The 18,385-nt window shown below is 42.4% G+C and overlaps 1 protein-coding gene across 2 annotated transcripts in view; it reads left to right on the top strand.

Moving 5' to 3' along the window:
- Window positions 1-1,327: 1,327 nt before the first annotated feature.
- Window positions 1,328-18,385, top strand: part of SRPK1 (SRSF protein kinase 1) — a 95,641-nt gene continuing 78,583 nt past the window's right edge. Inside the window, exons 1-2 of one of the 2 annotated variants that reach the window (XM_036766817.1) lie at window positions 1,328-1,432; window positions 1,909-1,969. In XM_036766817.1, coding sequence (XP_036622712.1) covers window positions 1,420-1,432; window positions 1,909-1,969 — 74 coding nt within the window. In that variant the 5' untranslated portion in view covers window positions 1,328-1,419. The remainder of the gene's footprint in view (window positions 1,433-1,908; window positions 1,970-18,385) is intronic. The other variant, XM_036766816.1, reaches the window with a different exon arrangement.

Raw genomic sequence — 18,385 nt, 5'->3', positions numbered from 1 at the left:
GCATTCTATGCGCTGGAATACCTAGCTTCTGAAGAAGTCTATAGAACAGTAAAGGCTACTCTATAGCATTTAAAGGTTTACACAGATGGTCCTGTGGGTTTGAGGGTACAAGTGTGGTTAGGCTTATTTTTCAGGTGGAGGACCTTCGCCTTGCTTTGACAACTATGGGGGTTTAAATTTCTAGAAGAGTCTCATTGTATATAAGAAGCATATTGAGATTAATTCAGGGAGGGTGGTATGGGGATTTCTTAGATTCAGCTCCTTCCCCTGCCACATTCCAACACTGTCCCTCTGACCCTGGCAAATCACATTCCTGCAGTGCCCTAGTCAATTCTCCAAAATTAAAAATTGCAAACCACTGCTGTTTGTATCAGGAGAGGGGCTTTTCTCACCAGGAAACTTGTTAACCAATCAAATTACAGGTCTCCCGCCTAGCCTCCCCTCCCCAACAGGGGTGCTTCACCTTCTTTCAAGTCTGAAGAAGAAAACCTGCTTCCCTGAAGGTCCTGAGGGTCAGAGCAGATCTGGACCTGGCAGCAGCATTGCACAAGCGGGAGGGGTGATGATCCTGTGCAGCTCAGCTATTCTCACAGTCCTGATGGTCAGGTCTGGCAAACATCTCAGCCATGCCAGCCGTGGGCAAAATGGCGCAACGGGCAGGGTTCGTCCTGCTGCCCTCTCCCTAATCCCACCCCACCTTGAAGGCAAATCGATACTAACCTTAATTAAAGTTAACAGAAAACGTGTGGGTCAGCACCCCACTTCGGGTCCCACCTAGGCCAGGTCACCAAAGCCCGCAGGTGAAGTCATGGCTTAGTTTGCGTTTGGTTACCCTGATCACACGTGTGCCAAGTGGGCAAGGGAAGGGAAATGAAGGACTGGGCTCTCTGCCCTCTTTCTTTTCGGTTCTCCTAGCGTGTCAAGTAAGAGCTCGTCGCTACACAGCGCGCTTTACTTGTGCAATTTTCTCATCGTAACCCCACCACAGCCCTTCCAGGTGGGTAGGGGAAGGTATTATTTCCTGGTGACAGAGGTGGAAACTGAGGCACGACCCGCTTCGGCAGGAAAAGAGCTTCGAGGTCTGACTCAGCATTGCGTTGCACCCCAGCCATTCATTGCCCATCCCCACCTCCGAGTCGAACCCAAAGGAGCTCGGTCGGTCCCGGCATACTAGCAAAGACCCCCGCTCTCCCAGCCCTCCCGTTTCAGTCCCTCATTCTCACGCTTTCCCTGCTCTCCCCCGCCTTCTCCTTCCCTCCCCCCCAGATAAGGAGCAGGTGGTAGGGCCCGCGCCCAGCGCGCAGGCGCAAGACGCGGAGGCGGGGCGTGCGCGGCATCGATTTCGGGCTACGGCGGGAGCAGGAGCAGCCGCCAGTCGCCCGTGGAGTGCGCAGGCGCTTGGCGGTTACCGGTCTAGCCATGGAGCGGAAAGGTGAGCTGCGGGGCGGCCTCCGACGGCCCGGGCCACGCGGGGAGCGGGTGGGGGAGGGCAACGGCCGCCTGTCCGGCCCAGGGTGGGGCGAGGGCAGATCGGAGACCCCGAGCTTTCATCGGACCCCCGAAGGCCTTGTCTCGGGGCGTGCACACCCCGCCCCTCCCACCTTTCCCCGGCTCCCTGAGCCGGCGGCACCCCGCTTCCCCTCGCCCCAGTCTCCCGATCCGCCCCGCGGGGTCCGGTCCCCCCGGTCCGGGTCCCCGCCCTCTCCGGTCCTGCGCCCCGCATCTCCCGCACACACCGCCCGCCCGGGGCCCCCTCGTGTCCCCCGTGGGCTCCGCTTCTGGCTGTTGGGGGCCGCCGGCGCGGCGTGCTCACCTGGCCGCCCTTCCCCACCCGGGTCCGCGCTCCACGTCACCTGGGTCCCCACCCTTCCACCGCGCTCCCCTTTCACGAACTCCTCTCTCCCGCAGTGCTTGCGCTCCAGGCCCGAAAGAAACGGACCAAGGCCAAGAAGGACAAAGCCCAAAGGAAGTGAGTCCTGTAAACAGTCCGCCCCTCCCCGCCCCCCGCCCCGCTGCTCTCCCCGTCTCCCGGGCGCCCCGCGGCACATGGCCTACCTAGCCTCCCGAGCCCGCGAGGGGCACGATCTGCCCCGGTTCGTGGCTTCGGGACCTCCGGCTGGGGCAGGCCGCCCGTGTCTTCCGTGGGCATTTGGGGAGGGGGGGGATGTCTTCCCTGACTTTGACCTCGCACCGGGACCTGGCGCGTCCTTAGTCATTCATTTCTGAGGCCCCGCGATCGTGCCACCCTGTGCGTGCCTCCCCTGCCAGCCAGTCTCCCCGGCGTTTTGCGCAGTGCCTGGGTAGAGTAGGCGGCCCAAGGAGATATTTTTAGGGTGAATCTTCAGGGTGGATTCCTCGCCTTGCCGGCGGGAAGGTCGGATTCCCTTCTTTCTGCGGGGTCTACGAAGTTGTCCAGGATAGGAAATTAACCCTTTGGAGCGCGCTCGGGTGCCTAGTACGTGTCTTGTAAGCCTCTTGAAGGCAGGGCCCGCCTTTGGCTTTAGTTGGGCTCCCCCCCTCGCCCTTTATGTGGCTTCTCTTATTATCTTGCAATATATACGTGTGTGTGTGTGTATACATATAGATAGATAGATAGATAGCAGAACTTCAGTATTTGTTTGGATTTTTTAAACTTCACTCCTCAAATACAAAGGACCAAATCGCTCCATATAGGAAGGTCAGTTATGGAAGAGTATCTAGTATGAAAGTTATTAATGAGAAATTTGTGATACTGATTCAGATTGTAATTTTCCCCCACTGGAATAGATAATCCTGGTTTAAACTTGTCCTGGGCAACATGCAGCAGTGTGGCTGCTTTCCGATACAGCTTCTACAGAAGAGGCTTGTTAATGAATTGTCTTGTACTAATATGTCAACGTGAAGGTCCATAAAAATAAGATTTTAAACAATTTGTATTCAGAAAATTAGCTCTTTATGGTGGTGTAGATGAATTCTTCAATATTCATTGTAGTCCTTGATATTTTCGCCATTGATCTTCCTGTTTTCATTTAGCTGGGTTTTTGTCGTTTCTTTGCATTAGTGGTTTTGGGGTTTGAGGTTTTTTGTTTTGTAGACTCTAGTTTTTGGATGATGTGTTGAGAATCCATTAGAGAACTTGTCAAATTACCTTCATACCTTCAGAAGCCCCCCCCCCCTTTTTTTTTTGGGAAGCCGGTAACAACTTCCAATTTTTAATTTGGTGTAGCTGGGTCATAATGATAGTAATCTTAGTCTCTTTGTCTGGCTTGGCTTACGGTACCCAACTTAAGGAGTATTTTCATTTTCCTTTGTGAAGTGCTTTCACTTATTAACACATTGTATACACATTTAAATTTGGTCCATATATGAATTATCAAAAACAATTTTTAACCAAATTGAGCGGAATAAAGTTACTGACACTAGCTGCTGCAGTTATGAGTAGGTGAGTCATTTAACCCTTCCATATTTTAGTTTTCCCAAATCTAAATAGGGATGATAATCATCGTAGATACTTCCAAGGTATGAGGTAAAGAGAATATACCTATGAATTAATCACCAAGCATTTATTAAATGCTCACTGTTTGCCAGCACTCTGCAGGAGATACCAAAGAAAAATAAACCAGCCTCTGCCAGCAAGGAGCTTATATTACTTTTGCGAGTTAGAAGACAAGTAGTTCTAAGGTTCTAGAGTTGCTATTCCCCATTCTACCCAGACTATATCGATGTGTATAGTAGAGCTTCGATATTTGTTTGAATTCAATTTATTTTTTACTCCTTAAATACATTTAAGCCCAAATAACTCTGCACAGGTCAGTTCTGGGTTTCAACTTCTGTTAGTTGGTATGTTGCCCTGAATTACAGACCAATGTTAATATTACCCTGAAAGAAATGTCATTTAATATGTATTCCACATCCTGGTATGTATTTGTCCTGTTATGTACTTATGCCATTATTCTGTATTGGTATAGGCAAATTCTAAGGTTAATTCTGCGTAGATAGCAATTGTTTGCCTTTGATGCAAGACTGTAACTTCCTTTAAGTCAGAGCCCCTGATTTATCTTCGTAACTTCTTCAAGGCTAGCATAGTGCCCTACATGTAAGAGTATACAATAGTCAGTTAAGTTGAATCTATGGAAGAAAAATCCAGTAATCATTATGGTACTTCATTTTATAGAAAGGTGTGAATAAGTACTGTCACTTTCTTATTGATTTAGTTTCAGAAAACTTTAAAAATTTTTGTCTGTAATTTCTCTTTACTTATTAGATACTCCTATCAGTTAAGCTTTACATTTTTATTTCCTCAGTTTTTCTAATTAGTAATGTTATGTTTGGTCTGCATTCCTGGCTCCCTCCAGCTCTATTCCACGTGCTCCATGTATACAGGGTGTGGCAGGACCAGGGGAAAAGAAAATAAGTGGATTAGTGGAAATTTAACGACTCAAAGCTTTACTCTTCTGCCTGTTCACTACCTGCCTGTATCATTTTTTTAAAAATCATTTGAAGGATTAATTTTGTAAAACTAAGAACTCCAGATAGTATAGATGACTGTGTCAGTGTGGTGCAGTGGAAAGAAACTGGATTTGGAATCAGGAGACCCTGGCCTTAATTCCATCTGGGCCACACTACTTATGTGGCCTTGGGCTCTTGTAGGGACCTTAACTTCCTTGTCTGTAAAAGGAGGGTAAATATCATTCACCATACCTCGTAAACATTTTTAAGTTTGAATAACAGCAATGCCAAAATATGTATCTTACTTGTTTGAAAATGAATACAATTAAAAAGGAAATCTTCAGGCTAAATTCTGGTTGGTCTGAAAAATAAACTATACTTCTAAATCAAGATCTCTCCCTTTCAAAAAGGAAAAAAGCATATACTTCAAAGTAAAATTGATAATAGACCAGGACTTGGGTTTTGTGGAGACAAGCTGTGGTCTACAGGTGGACCCTTGTGGGTAATGGAACTACATTGTTAGCTGGGATAATGTAGTGGATAGAGGGCTAGACTGCAAGGACCTGGGTTTGAAATCTGCTTTATATCTCACTTTCCTTTCCTCATTTGTTAAATGGGGAGAATGTCTTCCAACCCAAGGGTTGTTGAGAGGACCATGAGACTGTGTGTGTAATTATATTGAGCTTCCTAAGCTTAAAGCACTATGTAAATATTAACTACTCTTACCACTACTACTAGCACTGTCATCGTCATATGTAGAAGCTGCTGGTAAGCATCCTGAACCACATTAGTGAAGCCTTGGGGGCGGATCCTTGGTAGATAGTGCTCCTGTCACAACAGTTTCTACCTTTAAGGAGCTTATATTCTGCTAAGGGGAGACAACATGTTTGCAGATAAATAGATCCAGGAAGTAGTTTTTTAAAATACACGGTAATTCAGGGAGGCAGTAATAACTGCAAATCCTCTTGAAAGAGACCTCTTAAGTTGCGCCTCAGATGGAGTTAGGTGTTCCATGAGGAGAGCATTCTAGGCATGCAGGTTGGTATGTTCAGAGATAGATTGTTATATACAGAGAAGAAGCTAGCAGGTTCTTTTGGCTAGAGCATAGTGTGCTTTGGAGGGGTGGGTAGGAGAGTAATATGTAACAAGTTATAAAGGTAGGCTAGAGCCAGATTGTGATGGACGTGATGGGCGAGACAGAAGCCTTTGGAATTTATCTCAAAGGCAATGGAGAAGCACTAAATTTCAGTAATTGAGGAATGTGGCGTGATCCGACTCCCAGGTCCAGTCTCTCGCCTTAGTTTCACTCCTGTATCACCGATCCTTTTAGATACTTCCACCTGGCAGTTCCAGAGCCATCTTATACTTGTCGTGTCCATAACTGAACTCATTTTTCCCCCTGAATCTTTTCTTCCAGGCTTCCTTATTTCTGTCAAAGGTACCACCATCCTCACATTCTCTCAGGATCATAATCGTAGCATTATCCTGGACTCCTCTGTTCTCCCTCATCCTCCGTATCTAGTGAGGTGCCATATCTTGCTGTTTCTCCTTTCTCCACATCTCTTGTGGAGTGCCTCTTCACTCTACTCACACAGTTATGATCTCATTTGAGATTTTCCTCACTTCTGATCTAGATTATTGCAACAGCCTCTTAAAATGCTCTTTATTCTCCAGTCCATCCTACAGACTGCTACCAAAATGAATTTCCTGCAGTATGGCTCTGATCATGTAACTCTCTTACTCTGGTAGCTTCCTGTGCCTCTAGGAAGGAACAAATGTAAGCTCCTATTTAGCTGTTAAAGCTCTTCACTACCTCTTTCTAGCCTCACTGGACACCACTCCCTCCAGCACTCTGATTCAACCAAACTGGCATTTTCTTCGTTCTTCACACATGATGCCTCATCTTCTGTTCCCTGTCCTTGCATTTCTTGTTCACATAACTGGAATATACTCCCTCCTTCACTCTGCTGCACAGTCTCTTTTTTCCTTTAAGATTTGGCTCAAGCACCATGTTCTGCTTGAAGCTTTTGCTGGTTCCCTTTCCTCCTGAACCGCTAATACTCCCCCCACCCCTGCCCCACGACCTTGTATTTACTCACTTTATATTTATGCTATGTATTTGTATATGTGATTGTCTCATTAAAATATAAGAGCCTAGTGAACAGGGGTGGTTTTATTCTTGTTTTGTATCTCTTGCACCTAACACAGTGCCTGACTTGTGCTTTAAGACACAGCAGCTGTGTGGAGAATGAATTGGAAAGGAGAGAGAGCAGGATTCAGGTAACCCAATTAGGAGACTGTTGGAATAGTCCAGGGGAGGTGAAGCCTTGACTAGGTTGGTGGGTATGCATAGAGAGAAGGATGGGTTTGAGCCATGTTGGAGAGGTGTAATTGACAAGACTTAGCAACTCATTGGATATGGGGGCAGGCAGAGTAAAGGAGATTGAAGTCAAGGTTGGTGCTGAGCTTGCACACCTGAGTGACTAATAGACTGATGGTGCTTTTGACAGAAATGGAGACATTAGGAAGGATGGACTTAGGAGTAAAGATAGTTTTCTGTTTGAGATGCCTTTGAGACATCCACATAGAAGATGTCAAGCAGTCTGTTAAAGATGTGCTGGAGTTCAAAAATAGATTTTTGATTTGGGAGTTATCTGCTTAGAGATGATAATTGAATCCAAGGAAGGCGATAAGATCACCAAGGGAGGAGAGATTGAGCCCTACAGCTCAATACGCAAACACATCCGATAGGTCGTGGATGATAAACCTGCAAAGAAGGGCAGAAAGTATAAGCATGATATGTAGGAAGAAAACCATGTTAGAGAGTATCCTGAAAATCAGCGGTAGGAATGAGTATGTAGAAGGCAAATTCTGATCAACAGAAGTCAAGAAGTATGGAGACCAAGAAATGGTCATTTGAAGTGGCAGTTAGGAAATGATTGATAACTTTGGAGAGAGTGTTTCCCATTGAATGATGGGGTTGGAAGCCAAACTTCAAGTGTCTGAGAACTGGAAGTACGGAAGTGGAGTCAACAAAAGTTCTACTCCAGGACCTCGTTGTATAGTGGTGGTGAGTGACCGTGTGTCCTTGAGGGTGTGTCAGTAGTGTGCACTAGTGCAGTTACAGCAGTTGGTAGTACTTTATCTGTTTGAGAACCAAATTAGCAAAATTTGGAGAGGTTTGTCCTTGGCTGACTGTTTTTGGCTGCTGAATCTAATGAAACCTATCTGTGGAGATGTAGAGAGGTTGTGCTAGGTATTGGTGCAGGGGTACCCACAGTGAAGACTCCGTAAATCCATAAAGTATCATTAAGCAGTGAGCAAGTCCACGTCTAAATGTTCTGTTTTCAGTCACATGGGCTGTTTATTTAACTTCTTGTCCTTTTCTTAAGGACAGATTAGGAGCAGGATAGAGACCTAGAAGAGAGCCAATCTAGGTGTGACAAGTTTTATCTTCATGCTATAATAAATATTATTTAAGACAAAACTTTATATCTCAAAACTCAAATGCTTTTATCTCCTTGGTTGCTTTTCTTCATCTTTGAATATTTGCTTGTTTGTGCATGTTAACACAGTAGTAATTCTTGTTCTCGGTTTATATTTACCAAAGCATCTTAAGGATGTAACAGGATTTCATCCTTTCAAATTATTTCCCTTCAATCTAATTTCTTTTTTCTAAACAAGGTTACTGTATTTATTTGCTGCTGTAAATTGCATGTGTACTCTGTTCCGTCGATGTGGCTTTTTGTCTCTTAGCCAGTGCCAGGTATTTTTGATAATTACTGCCGTATAGTATAGTTTAAGGTATGGTACTGCTAGGCTCCATGGTATTTGAATGGTTTCTTTCTGGCTGCTTCAGGTATTTTCCCCTTGACCTGAGAGCTTGGGAATTTGGTTATGATATTTCGTTTTTTAAATATTTAATATTTTAGTTTTCAACATTGATTTCCACAAGATTTTGAGTTACAAATTTTTTCCCCATTTCTACCCTCCCCCCCATTCCAAGATGGCATACATTCTGATTGCCCATTCCCCAGTCAGCCCTGCCCTCTTTCACCTCCCCCCCCATCCTCTTTCCCCTTACTTTCTTGTAGAGCAGGATAGATTTCTATGCCCCATTCCCTACATATCTTATTTCCCAAGCAACTTTTTAAAATTTTTTTTAAGCATCTGCTTTTAAAACTTTGAGTTCCAAATTCTCTCCCCTCTTTCCTTCCTACCCACCCTCCCTAGGAAGGCAAGCAATTCAACATAGATCACACATGAATCATTATGTAAAACATTTCTACAATGCTCATGTTGTGAAAGGCTAACTATATTTCCTTCCATCCTATCCTGTCCCCCTTTATTCAGTTTTCTCCCTTGACCCTGTCCCTTTTCAAATGTGTTTGCTTTTGATTACCTCCTCCCCCCATCTGCCTTCCCTTCTATCTCCCCCCCCCCTTTTTTAGCCCCTTCCCCTTACTTTCCTGTGGAGTAAGATACCCAATTGAGTGTGTACGTTATTCCCTCCTCAAGTTGGATCCGATCAGAGTATGATTCACTTATTCCCCCGTACCTACCCCATCTTCCCTTCCAACAGAACTGCTTTTTCTTGCCACTTTTATGTGAGACAATTTTCCCCATTCTCTCTCTCCTTTTCTCCTTCTCTCAGTATATTCCTCTCTCACCCCTTAAATTTATTTCATTTTTTTAGATATCATCCCTTCATATTCAACTCATCTTGTGCCCTCTGTCTATATTCCCTTCAACTCCCCTAATGCTGAGAAAGGTCTCATGAATTACACACATCATCTTTCCCTGTAGGAATATAAACATAACAGTTCAACTTTAGTAAGTCCCTTTGAATTCTTTTTTGTTTACCTTTTCATGCTTCTCTTGATTCTTGTATTTGAAAGTCAGTTTTTCTATTCAGCTCTGGTCTTTTCATTGAGAAAGCTTGGAAGTCCTCTATTTTATTGAAAGTTAATATTTTGCCTTGGAGCATGATATTCAGTTTTGCTGGGTAGGTGATTCTTGGTTTTAATCCTAGCTTCATTAACCTCCAGAGTATCATATTCCAAGCCCTTCAATCCCTTAATGTGGAAGCTGCTAAATCTTGTGTTATCCTGATTGTTTTTCCACAATATTAAAATTGTTTCTTACTGCTTGCAATATTTTCTCCTTGACCTGGAAACTCTGGAATCTGGTGACAATATTCCTAGGAGTTTTCTTTTGGGGATCTTTTTCAAGAGGGGGATTCTTTCAATTTCTATTTTACCCTCTGGTTCTAGAATATCAGGGCAGTTTTCCTTGATAATTTCTTGAAAGATGATATCTAGGCTCTTCTTTTGATCATGGCTTTCAGGTAGTCCAATAATTTTTAAGTTCTCCTGGATCTATTCTCCAGGTCAGTGGTTTTTCCCATGAGATATTTCACATTGTCTTCCACTTTTTCATTCCTTTGGTTCTGTTTTATAATATCTTGATTTCTCATAAAGTCACTAGCTTCCACTTGCTCCAGTCTAATTTTTAAGGTAGTGTTTTCTTCATTGGTCTTTTGGACCTCCTTTTCCATTTGGCTAATTCTGCCTTTCAAGGCATTCTTCTCCTCATTGGCTTTTTGGAGCTCTTTTGCCATTTGAGTTAGTCTATTCTTTAAGGTGTTATTTTCTTCAGTATTTTTTTGGGTCTCCTTTAGCAAGTCATTGACTTGTTTTTCATGGTTTTCTTGCATCACTCTCATTTCTCTTCCCAATTTTTCCTCTATTTCTCTTACTTTCTTTTCCAAATCCTTTTTGAGCTCTTCCATGACCTGAGCCCAATTCATATTTTTCTTGGAGGCTTTTGATGTAGGCTCTTTGACTTTGTTGACTTTTTCTGGCTGTCTGTTTTGATCTTCTTTGTCACCAAAAAAAGATTCCTGAGTCTGAGTCCTTTTGTGCTGCCTGGCCACGTTCCCAGCCAACTACTTGACCCTTGAGCTTTTTGTCAAGGTATGACTGCTTGCAGAGAGTACTTTGTCCCAAGCTTTAGGGGCCTTGTGCTGCTGTTTTCAGAGCTACTTCTACTCCACCCGTCACCCCAGGCTCTGTCCCAGCAGCGCTCCTCCTCCCCCAAGAAGCGCCAACCAGGACCGCAATACAGATCCAAGCAGGGCCCAGCAAGAGAATCTGCCTTTGTGCCCACAAAGCGCCCCTTGCACTCCTGCTCTGATCCGCTGCTAGATTCCTCCCACTGTGTGAGCCAGGGACTCGGGAAGCAGCTGACGCTGGAGTTTTAGGAAGCAGCCTGAGGAGCTTCCTGCTGCTGCTACCACCACCGCTGCACCACCTCCTCCACCCCCCACCCCACCCCAGCTGGCAGCCCCACCGCTCTGAACTTGATCCCACAGTTTCCCCCTAACCTGCTCTTTGGCATTTGTGGCCTGAGAAGTCTGGTAACTCCCACAGCTCACTGTTTCATGGCCCCAAGGCCTCTTCCACCTGGCTGATTCCAGGTCTGTCCCGGGGCTGGGCTGCCCTCTGCTCTCGGCACTGTGAGATAGACCCTTCCCGGGACCGTCCAGGCTCTCATGGCCTGGAGACCTGTTTCTGTCTGCTATTTCATGGGTTCTGCAGCTCTAGAATTTGTTCAGAGCCATTTTTTACAGGTATTTGGAAGGATTTGGGGGAGAGCTTAAGCAAGTCCTTACTTTCCAGCAGCCATCTTGGTTCCCCCTTCTCAATCTAATTTCAAAGTGGAGTTTCACACCCTAATTAAATTTTAAGTAGGCCCTGAAAGCAGTTTGACCAATAGTGTATTTTGCAATTAAAAAAGCTTTAGGTTCAAGTGTAGTTGTTATAAACTTGTTACAAAACTTCTTCTCCTAATCCCTTTGTGTCATTCTGTGATTGGACTAGGAAAAGTGATAGTGAAGATAGTTTATCTGAATTGAAGAAAGGCTGTGCTTTCTAGAAATCCTCCCAGGTCACACAGCATTGGGGAAAGTTTTAGCTTTTAAAAAAGAGTAGTATATGACAAATGAATTTCATATTTTTAATACTCATTTTTTAACCTGCAAGGACCCAGTATGGAACAGATATGCAATAATTTTACTACAATTATGGAGCCAGAATCAGCTTAACCTCTTTTTAAGAATGGAAGACTGGATAAGATAGAGCATGGTCTTGTTGAAAAAGATCTTCATTTATGTATTACCACACCTAGAAGCTCGAAGTTACTGTTTGGAAGAGAAAATTAATTCTGGCGAGATTCAGAAGATAAGGGCTGAAGAAAAGAGGAATTTAAGAGGGCCAATTTGGTATTTATCTATTTTATTTACAGATTTTTTGAAATGACATTTCTTTAGAAGGGGCAGAAAGTTCTAGCATACTAGGAAATAATAGCCAAGATATATATAGATATATATATATGTATGTACAGGATAGAGACCTAAAAAAGAGCTAGTCTAGGTGTGACAAGCTCATACTGTAATAAATATTATTTAAGACAAAACTGTTCATATCTCAAAACTCAAATGCTTTTATCTCCTTGGTTGCTTGTCTTTGAGTATTTGCTGGTTTGTGCAATGTAACATAGTAGTAATTCTTTTTCTCAGTATACATATACACACTTAAGGAGAACTTAATGCCATTGCCTTCTTTAATGTAAGTGGATACTGACTATTCAAAACTAATTATAACGTGTCCTCGAATTCCACACAGTTTTGTTTTATAGGTTAGGACCTGTGATTTTGACAGTTTAGGAAACTTCCAGTGTGGAAATTCCTTCCACCAAATATAGCTCTGTAGCATAGCCTGTAAACTTTACTCTGAGAATTGCGTGGTACAAGTGACTTGCCCATGGACACACAGATAGTGTGTCAGAGGCAAAGCTTACACCAAAGTCTTCCTGACTCAAAGCCTAGTAGGCCTTTTGTCTACTATCCTGTACCACCTTAAACAGTTTTTGTTTTATTTTGTGGGGTGGGGGTGTGGGGTCCAAAACTGTAATTTCAGTGGCTTAAAGAACTCGTATTGAGGAAACTTCCTTGTACCTTTACAGATCAGTAACAATTTCTAGTTTCAGAGGATTGCCTGGGGTCACACAGCCCTACATGTGTGAGTGGTGGAACTTGAACCTAGGTCTTCTCAGTCAGTTCTCTACCCATTCTGCTCTATTGCCTGTCCATGCTGAAAAGTTGTTAAATTACTGCCAGAACGTTTTAAAATCTAACAGTATGCATTTTTAGTAGCCTATAAAATTGTTGTGCTTACCGTAGTGAAGAGGAATATTACTGCATTGAATATTAGTGACTGAAGAAATTCAGTGCTTAGTGCTGTCATCTTTTAGACTTCTAATAAAATTCTGCTCTGCATAGATTTTAATCTTATTCATTCCTTGGACCCGAAGTTCATTGTTAAGTTCACAGGGTGGAATTCTATCGCTTTTAAGACCTCTTTTGATTTTACTATATAAGAGGTCTCTACTGTGTTGACCTTTTTTCCAAACACTGAGGGTAACCTATTTTTCAAGCCATTATATCACTAATGAAACAACCTGAAGGCAGCCAACGGTCTTCCACTTTGCTGTTGGGTCATGTTCATATTTTTCAGAGCTTAAAAGTTTATTTGGAATGCCTCTCATTTTATGTTTATTTATTTTTGAATTTAAATAAAATTCAAAACTTAAACACCAAGTTAAATGAGCATTTCCATATCTAATAGAACATAAAAAGGATCATAATATGAAACTGTAGATGTGTTATGTGAAACCTGCTTTTATTTTAAAGTATATAATAAACTCACCACATCACTTTAAAAGCTGGCCTACTTGTGGTTCCTTCTAGAATTGGAAGAACTTTGTTTTACAAAGGAGTCTTCTATGTTTCTGAGGGCTGTTGTTTCTAGGCCTTTGCAAACAATCTTCCATCTCACTCTGGATTTCTTTCTTACACTTCCTGGATTAAGAGGTTAGCAGGAAGTATGCTTTATAATTTCTCCCTTCTAGTGTTAACATTGTAAGAGTAATATTAAGTAACTTTAATGTTTCTAGGATTAGGGTACAATTATGTATCAGTGCTTCCTATCCCCAAAATAGACTTCATTTTTTACATATTTGACATATCTTATTGTCTTACAGGGTTCACGTTTCTTATTCTTCTCTTCATATGTTCTTAATATTGTCAAATCCCACATCTGTCTTAGACAGTAAACAAAGAGAGAGCAAAGACAGTTTTTCTGTAACTGTCATCTTATAACACAAATAGGCACTTAATGAATATTTTTGGGTTATGGTGTGGTTTTGCATTTTTGCCTCAACATAGGGCCCTGTAGTGAAATCATTTTTAAGTTATTTTCTGGAAGTTATCAACTGGAAAGGAGAATATGGTCCCTTTAAAAGAAGATTTTTCTCTATCAGAGTTTGCATTTAATCCTGTCTACTAGCTCATTCAGCAAAGTTATTGAGGACCTTCTATAAAAGTGTAAGGAAATGTTACTAGAGATACAAAGATGAATAAGACACAGTATCTCACCTCAAAGTTACAATCCAATATGAGAAGATAAGTACACAAATTGGTTAAGTGCACTAAGACAGGGCTGTCCAAAATATAGCCTGCAGGCCCACAGTGCAGATTTTATGCAGCCGGCCTGTGGGTTTTAATTTTCACGAGTGAAAAAATAAAATAATAATTAGCATGGCGTGTGTGTATTGGTTTTTTTAATTCCATCACTAATAAATAATCTTGTTGACATTAATTTTCTTTGGTATTTTTAAGCAGTATTACAGGTGGAACATATCGCACAGAATTTTCAATCCATCTGTGGGATGCCCACCTACCTTTATGCTGTTGTGTTGTCACTTTGTTTCCCCCACTTTCTAAGATAACCTAAGGTTGGACAGCCCACCATGCCTTAGGGGCACGGAACAGAAGAGGTCACCAGTTGGAAGGTGGTAGTTTTGGAGGCTTTTGAAACGTGCTTAGGATTTTGCCAGGTGGAGGAGAACAGCTTTGAACAAAGGCACTGAGGCAGAAACTCAAGAGTCATGTTTAGGGAGCAAGGAGAAGCCAGTGGTTATGGAGAGTAGTGGGGGGAATAAGACTAGAAAAGTACCGTATTTCACCACGTAATAGTCACAGATTTTATGGTTTTGCAAAAGCTGGGGTGTAATCGTTATGTGAAGCTTTTAAAATTTGTGCTGGTATAATTTATTACTAAACTGTTTTTGATGCAAGAGTAGGATGCGTAGAATACTTGTGAATACGAGTTAAAGTTGGATACTGACAGTGTCCATGTGCTGAGAATTCGAGGGTCAAGGCTCAAAGTGCACAAGAGAGAGATGAGTATCCATATGCCACTGGTGAACATGCTGCCGCTCTGCCTACCTTTCGAGTGGCATGATGAACAGAATTATGCCATGCAAGGATTACTAGATGAAAGGTTATAAACCAAATTTTTTTTGGACTAAAACGGGATGCAACAGTTATGCGGTGAAATATGGAAGGTTGTGGGCATATTGTAAAGGACTTTGAACAGCACACTTAAGGAATTTGTACTTTAATAGTGTGGATCTGGTTTTGGTTAGGTAGGTCATGGGTTCAAACGGTGCCTTAAGAAGACCTAGTACTGATGGAGAAAACTAGGGTTAGCTGGGTCATAATTGCTAACAATATACCAGTGATATTAAGAATTAGTGAAAAGGGTGCCTATTTCTAGGCATCTGTGTATTGTATTGATTTACATTCTGGTCTGAATTCTGTATTATCCATTTACAGGTGTGCATAAAACAACAAGAATAAGAAAGTTTCATGAGGCTGTTTCTGTATTAAAACTTGTAAAGTTCTTAATTAGCTCAGGTCATTATGAAATATCTTCATTAGTGAATTATCTTCTGGCTTGAAGTATTGAGGGAAATATTTAAACATTTCATTAACATAGAATAGCTTTGAAAAGGAACATTCCCTAAATTGGAACCAGTTTTGTCTTTGAATTGTTTCATAGATCTGTCGGCATTGCATGTTCTCTTTTGGAAAAAACTTCCAAAGAAATTTATCTTAACACATTCTCCCACTTTGGTGGCCCTAATGGTTTTTTTCCTCCTACTTTTACACAGCCATAGCTACCATGAGAAAGCATCAGTCTAGCACACAACTGAAAACAGAATACTTTTCTCATCAGAGCAGACAGTTTAAAAGGAATTATGAACAACATCTGACTACCAATGTGGAGGTAGTGCACAGAGTGAATTAGCATTCATTTCTGCAGTCTCCTTCCTTCCTTTTTTGATCTGTCTTTTGGGCTGTTGGCACTGAGATTGATTGGTACTGGACTGTGGTAATTGCCACTAAGCAGAATTAACAGAGAAAAAAGTACCTTACGCTGTTGAGAGAGACCCAAATCGTTTTCTGGGTATGCAGGAATCCTTTCTAAACCAAAAACCAATCCTAAAACTTGAAAGGACATCTTTAAATGTAAACATTATGTTTTGCTCAGTATGTTCCTTCTCACATATATTGGCATACATGTAACCGATAATTTCATAAAGGTGGGCTTGTTCCTAATTATCTATTTAAAGGCTGTTTTGCTTTAAGCCTGAGGTTGTGGTAGAACTGTATCCAGGCGCTTATGTACTAGGCTCTTACAGAGTGCGCTGAACACAATAAGTTTGATAGTTTTTCTCCCTCCCCTCTGTTTCAGACTGAAATGGTAGTAGTAGACATTATTCAAGTAAATATATACGGTATGTTATGGGCCGTTTACAGATAGATACTCTTCATTCAGATAGCCAGGTGATGCTTGTCTTAAGTTTGTTTGAGAAAATTTAGGGCAATTCAGAACCATCAGGACCATTAATTCTGCCAAATCCAGCATTCTTCTCTTATCCCAGTGAGGACTAGTTTGGCTGCTCTAACCTCTCCTTCTGATCTCTACTCTCACATCCCAAGCTACCTCTTATCTTGAACTGGCTCTCCCTAGATACCTTAAACTCAGTATGACCAAAAACTGAATCCATTTTCTGTGCCCCTCCCAAGCCCTTCCTTTTCTCTAATCTCCTGTGTTCCTAACCTAGATTGATTCTTGACTCTTCACTCTCACCTCCCAAATCCAGTGTGTTTCCAAGGCCTGTCAATTTTTACTTTGATAACATCTTTTGATACTGCCAACACCCCATTGTATAGACCCTCATCACCTCATGCCTGTACTCTTAGAATAGCTTACTGGTTGGTCTCCCTGAATAAGCCTCTGTAGTCCATCCTCTACTCATACGTCAAAGTGATTTCCTAAAGTACAGGTCCGACCACATCAGCGAACTCCCTATCACCTCTAGGTTCAGATATAAAATTTTGTGACATTCAGAGTCTAGCCCCTTTCTGCCTTTCATAGTCTCCCTTACTTTGTGCCATGTACTCTGCAATCTGGTTACACGGGCCTTCTCACTGTTCTTCAAACAGGACACTGCAGGTATTTTCTGTGGCTGATTCCCATACTTGGAATATTCTCCCTCCTCATTTTAACCTCCTGGCCTCCTTTTCCATTCTTGGTTAGTTCTAGAACCTTTCTTCTGATGACTTACATTTTATGCTGGATCCGTCTTGGGTGTACGTAAGTTAGTTGTGTGCATATTGTCCCCGTTAAACGTTGAGCCCTTTGAAATCAGGGACCGTCTGTCGTTTTTCTTCCCATCCCCGGCGCTTAGCACCATGTTGGCGACGTTGTTGCTGTTCAGTCTTTTCAGCCCCATCTGACTTTTCATGACCCTGTTTGGGGTTTTCTTGGCAAAGATATGGGACTAGTTTACTTTTCCAGCTCATTTTACAGATGAGGAAACTGAGGCATGCAGGGTTAAAGTGACATGCCCGGGTTAAGTGTATGACCCAGGATCATACACCTGGTAAATGTCTGATGCCAGATTTGAACTTGGGAAGAGGAGTCTTTCTGATTGTAGGCCCTGTGCCACCTAGCTGCCCTTTATGTGTTGGCCCCATAGTAGGCACTTAATAAAGGTTTATTGACTGGCTGACTGTCAGATTGAGTAGAGCTTTGAAATCCTGAAGTTCTGTAATAAGTACCTGAGCAGGGAGCAGACCTTAGAGTAATGGTCCAGGCTCTCTCCCCTAGCCATAAGGGGCTGCCCCCTTATGCTTCCCCCTCTCCTGGTAAAGCCCCTGTGAGAGAATAGGATGGCCCAAAACTGATGGTGCATGGGAAGAAGACTCTTTTCAAATTAATGGGAATGAGTATCCTCTGTCCTTGTCTTCTAGGGAGGACCACCACCTTGTCCCACCCCCCCCTTGGTTATTACTAAGCCTTTCCAGGTGTCTGTCCTTCCTTGTGGAATCTGAACCCACTGGCTAGTTTAGCCAGCCCAGTACGCTCATAGGGGGAAAACTGCTTATCTTTAATAATATTAACATTTATACATCACTTTTAAGATTTTTAAAGTGTTTTGCATGCTCCCTCACTTGATCCTCAGAGTTTCCTTGTGGGGTAGCTGCTGTTCTCATTTTGCGGAAGAGGAAACTGAGGCTGAGAGAGGTTAAGTGACTTTGCCCAAGATTACACAGCTTAGTAACCAAGATCTGAAGGAAGATTTGAACTTGGATCTTGCTGACTTCCAAGTTCAGTGTTGTCTGCTATACCATCTAGCTGCCAAAAAGACAACTTGATCTTTGCATTATAATTTTTTAAGGTATGTTGACCCTAGCTTTGAATGGCTTTAATTAGTAGGTGGCCTCATCAGTAAATGGACAAGATTTAATATGCATAAAATGGACAACTTATATATACCTTTTTGAAGGTGACAACTGGGAGGGCTATCCTGTAGGAGGATGCCATATTTATGCCATATTTTAGAGGAAACTGGTTTTTTGTTAAACTTAACTGTTAATAAAAATTAATAAGCAAGCATACATAATAAGGAGAAAAGATCTTCAAACCTTCCTTAGCATTTAATGAAATGGAACCAAATTAATTAATGGATAATAAAAAACTAA

This window comes from Trichosurus vulpecula, chromosome 7, assembly GCF_011100635.1.
Source record: "Trichosurus vulpecula isolate mTriVul1 chromosome 7, mTriVul1.pri, whole genome shotgun sequence".
NCBI lineage: Eukaryota > Metazoa > Chordata > Mammalia > Diprotodontia > Phalangeridae > Trichosurus > Trichosurus vulpecula.
Note: the sequence above shows the minus strand (reverse complement) of the source record. Positions and strands in the feature narration are given on the sequence as shown.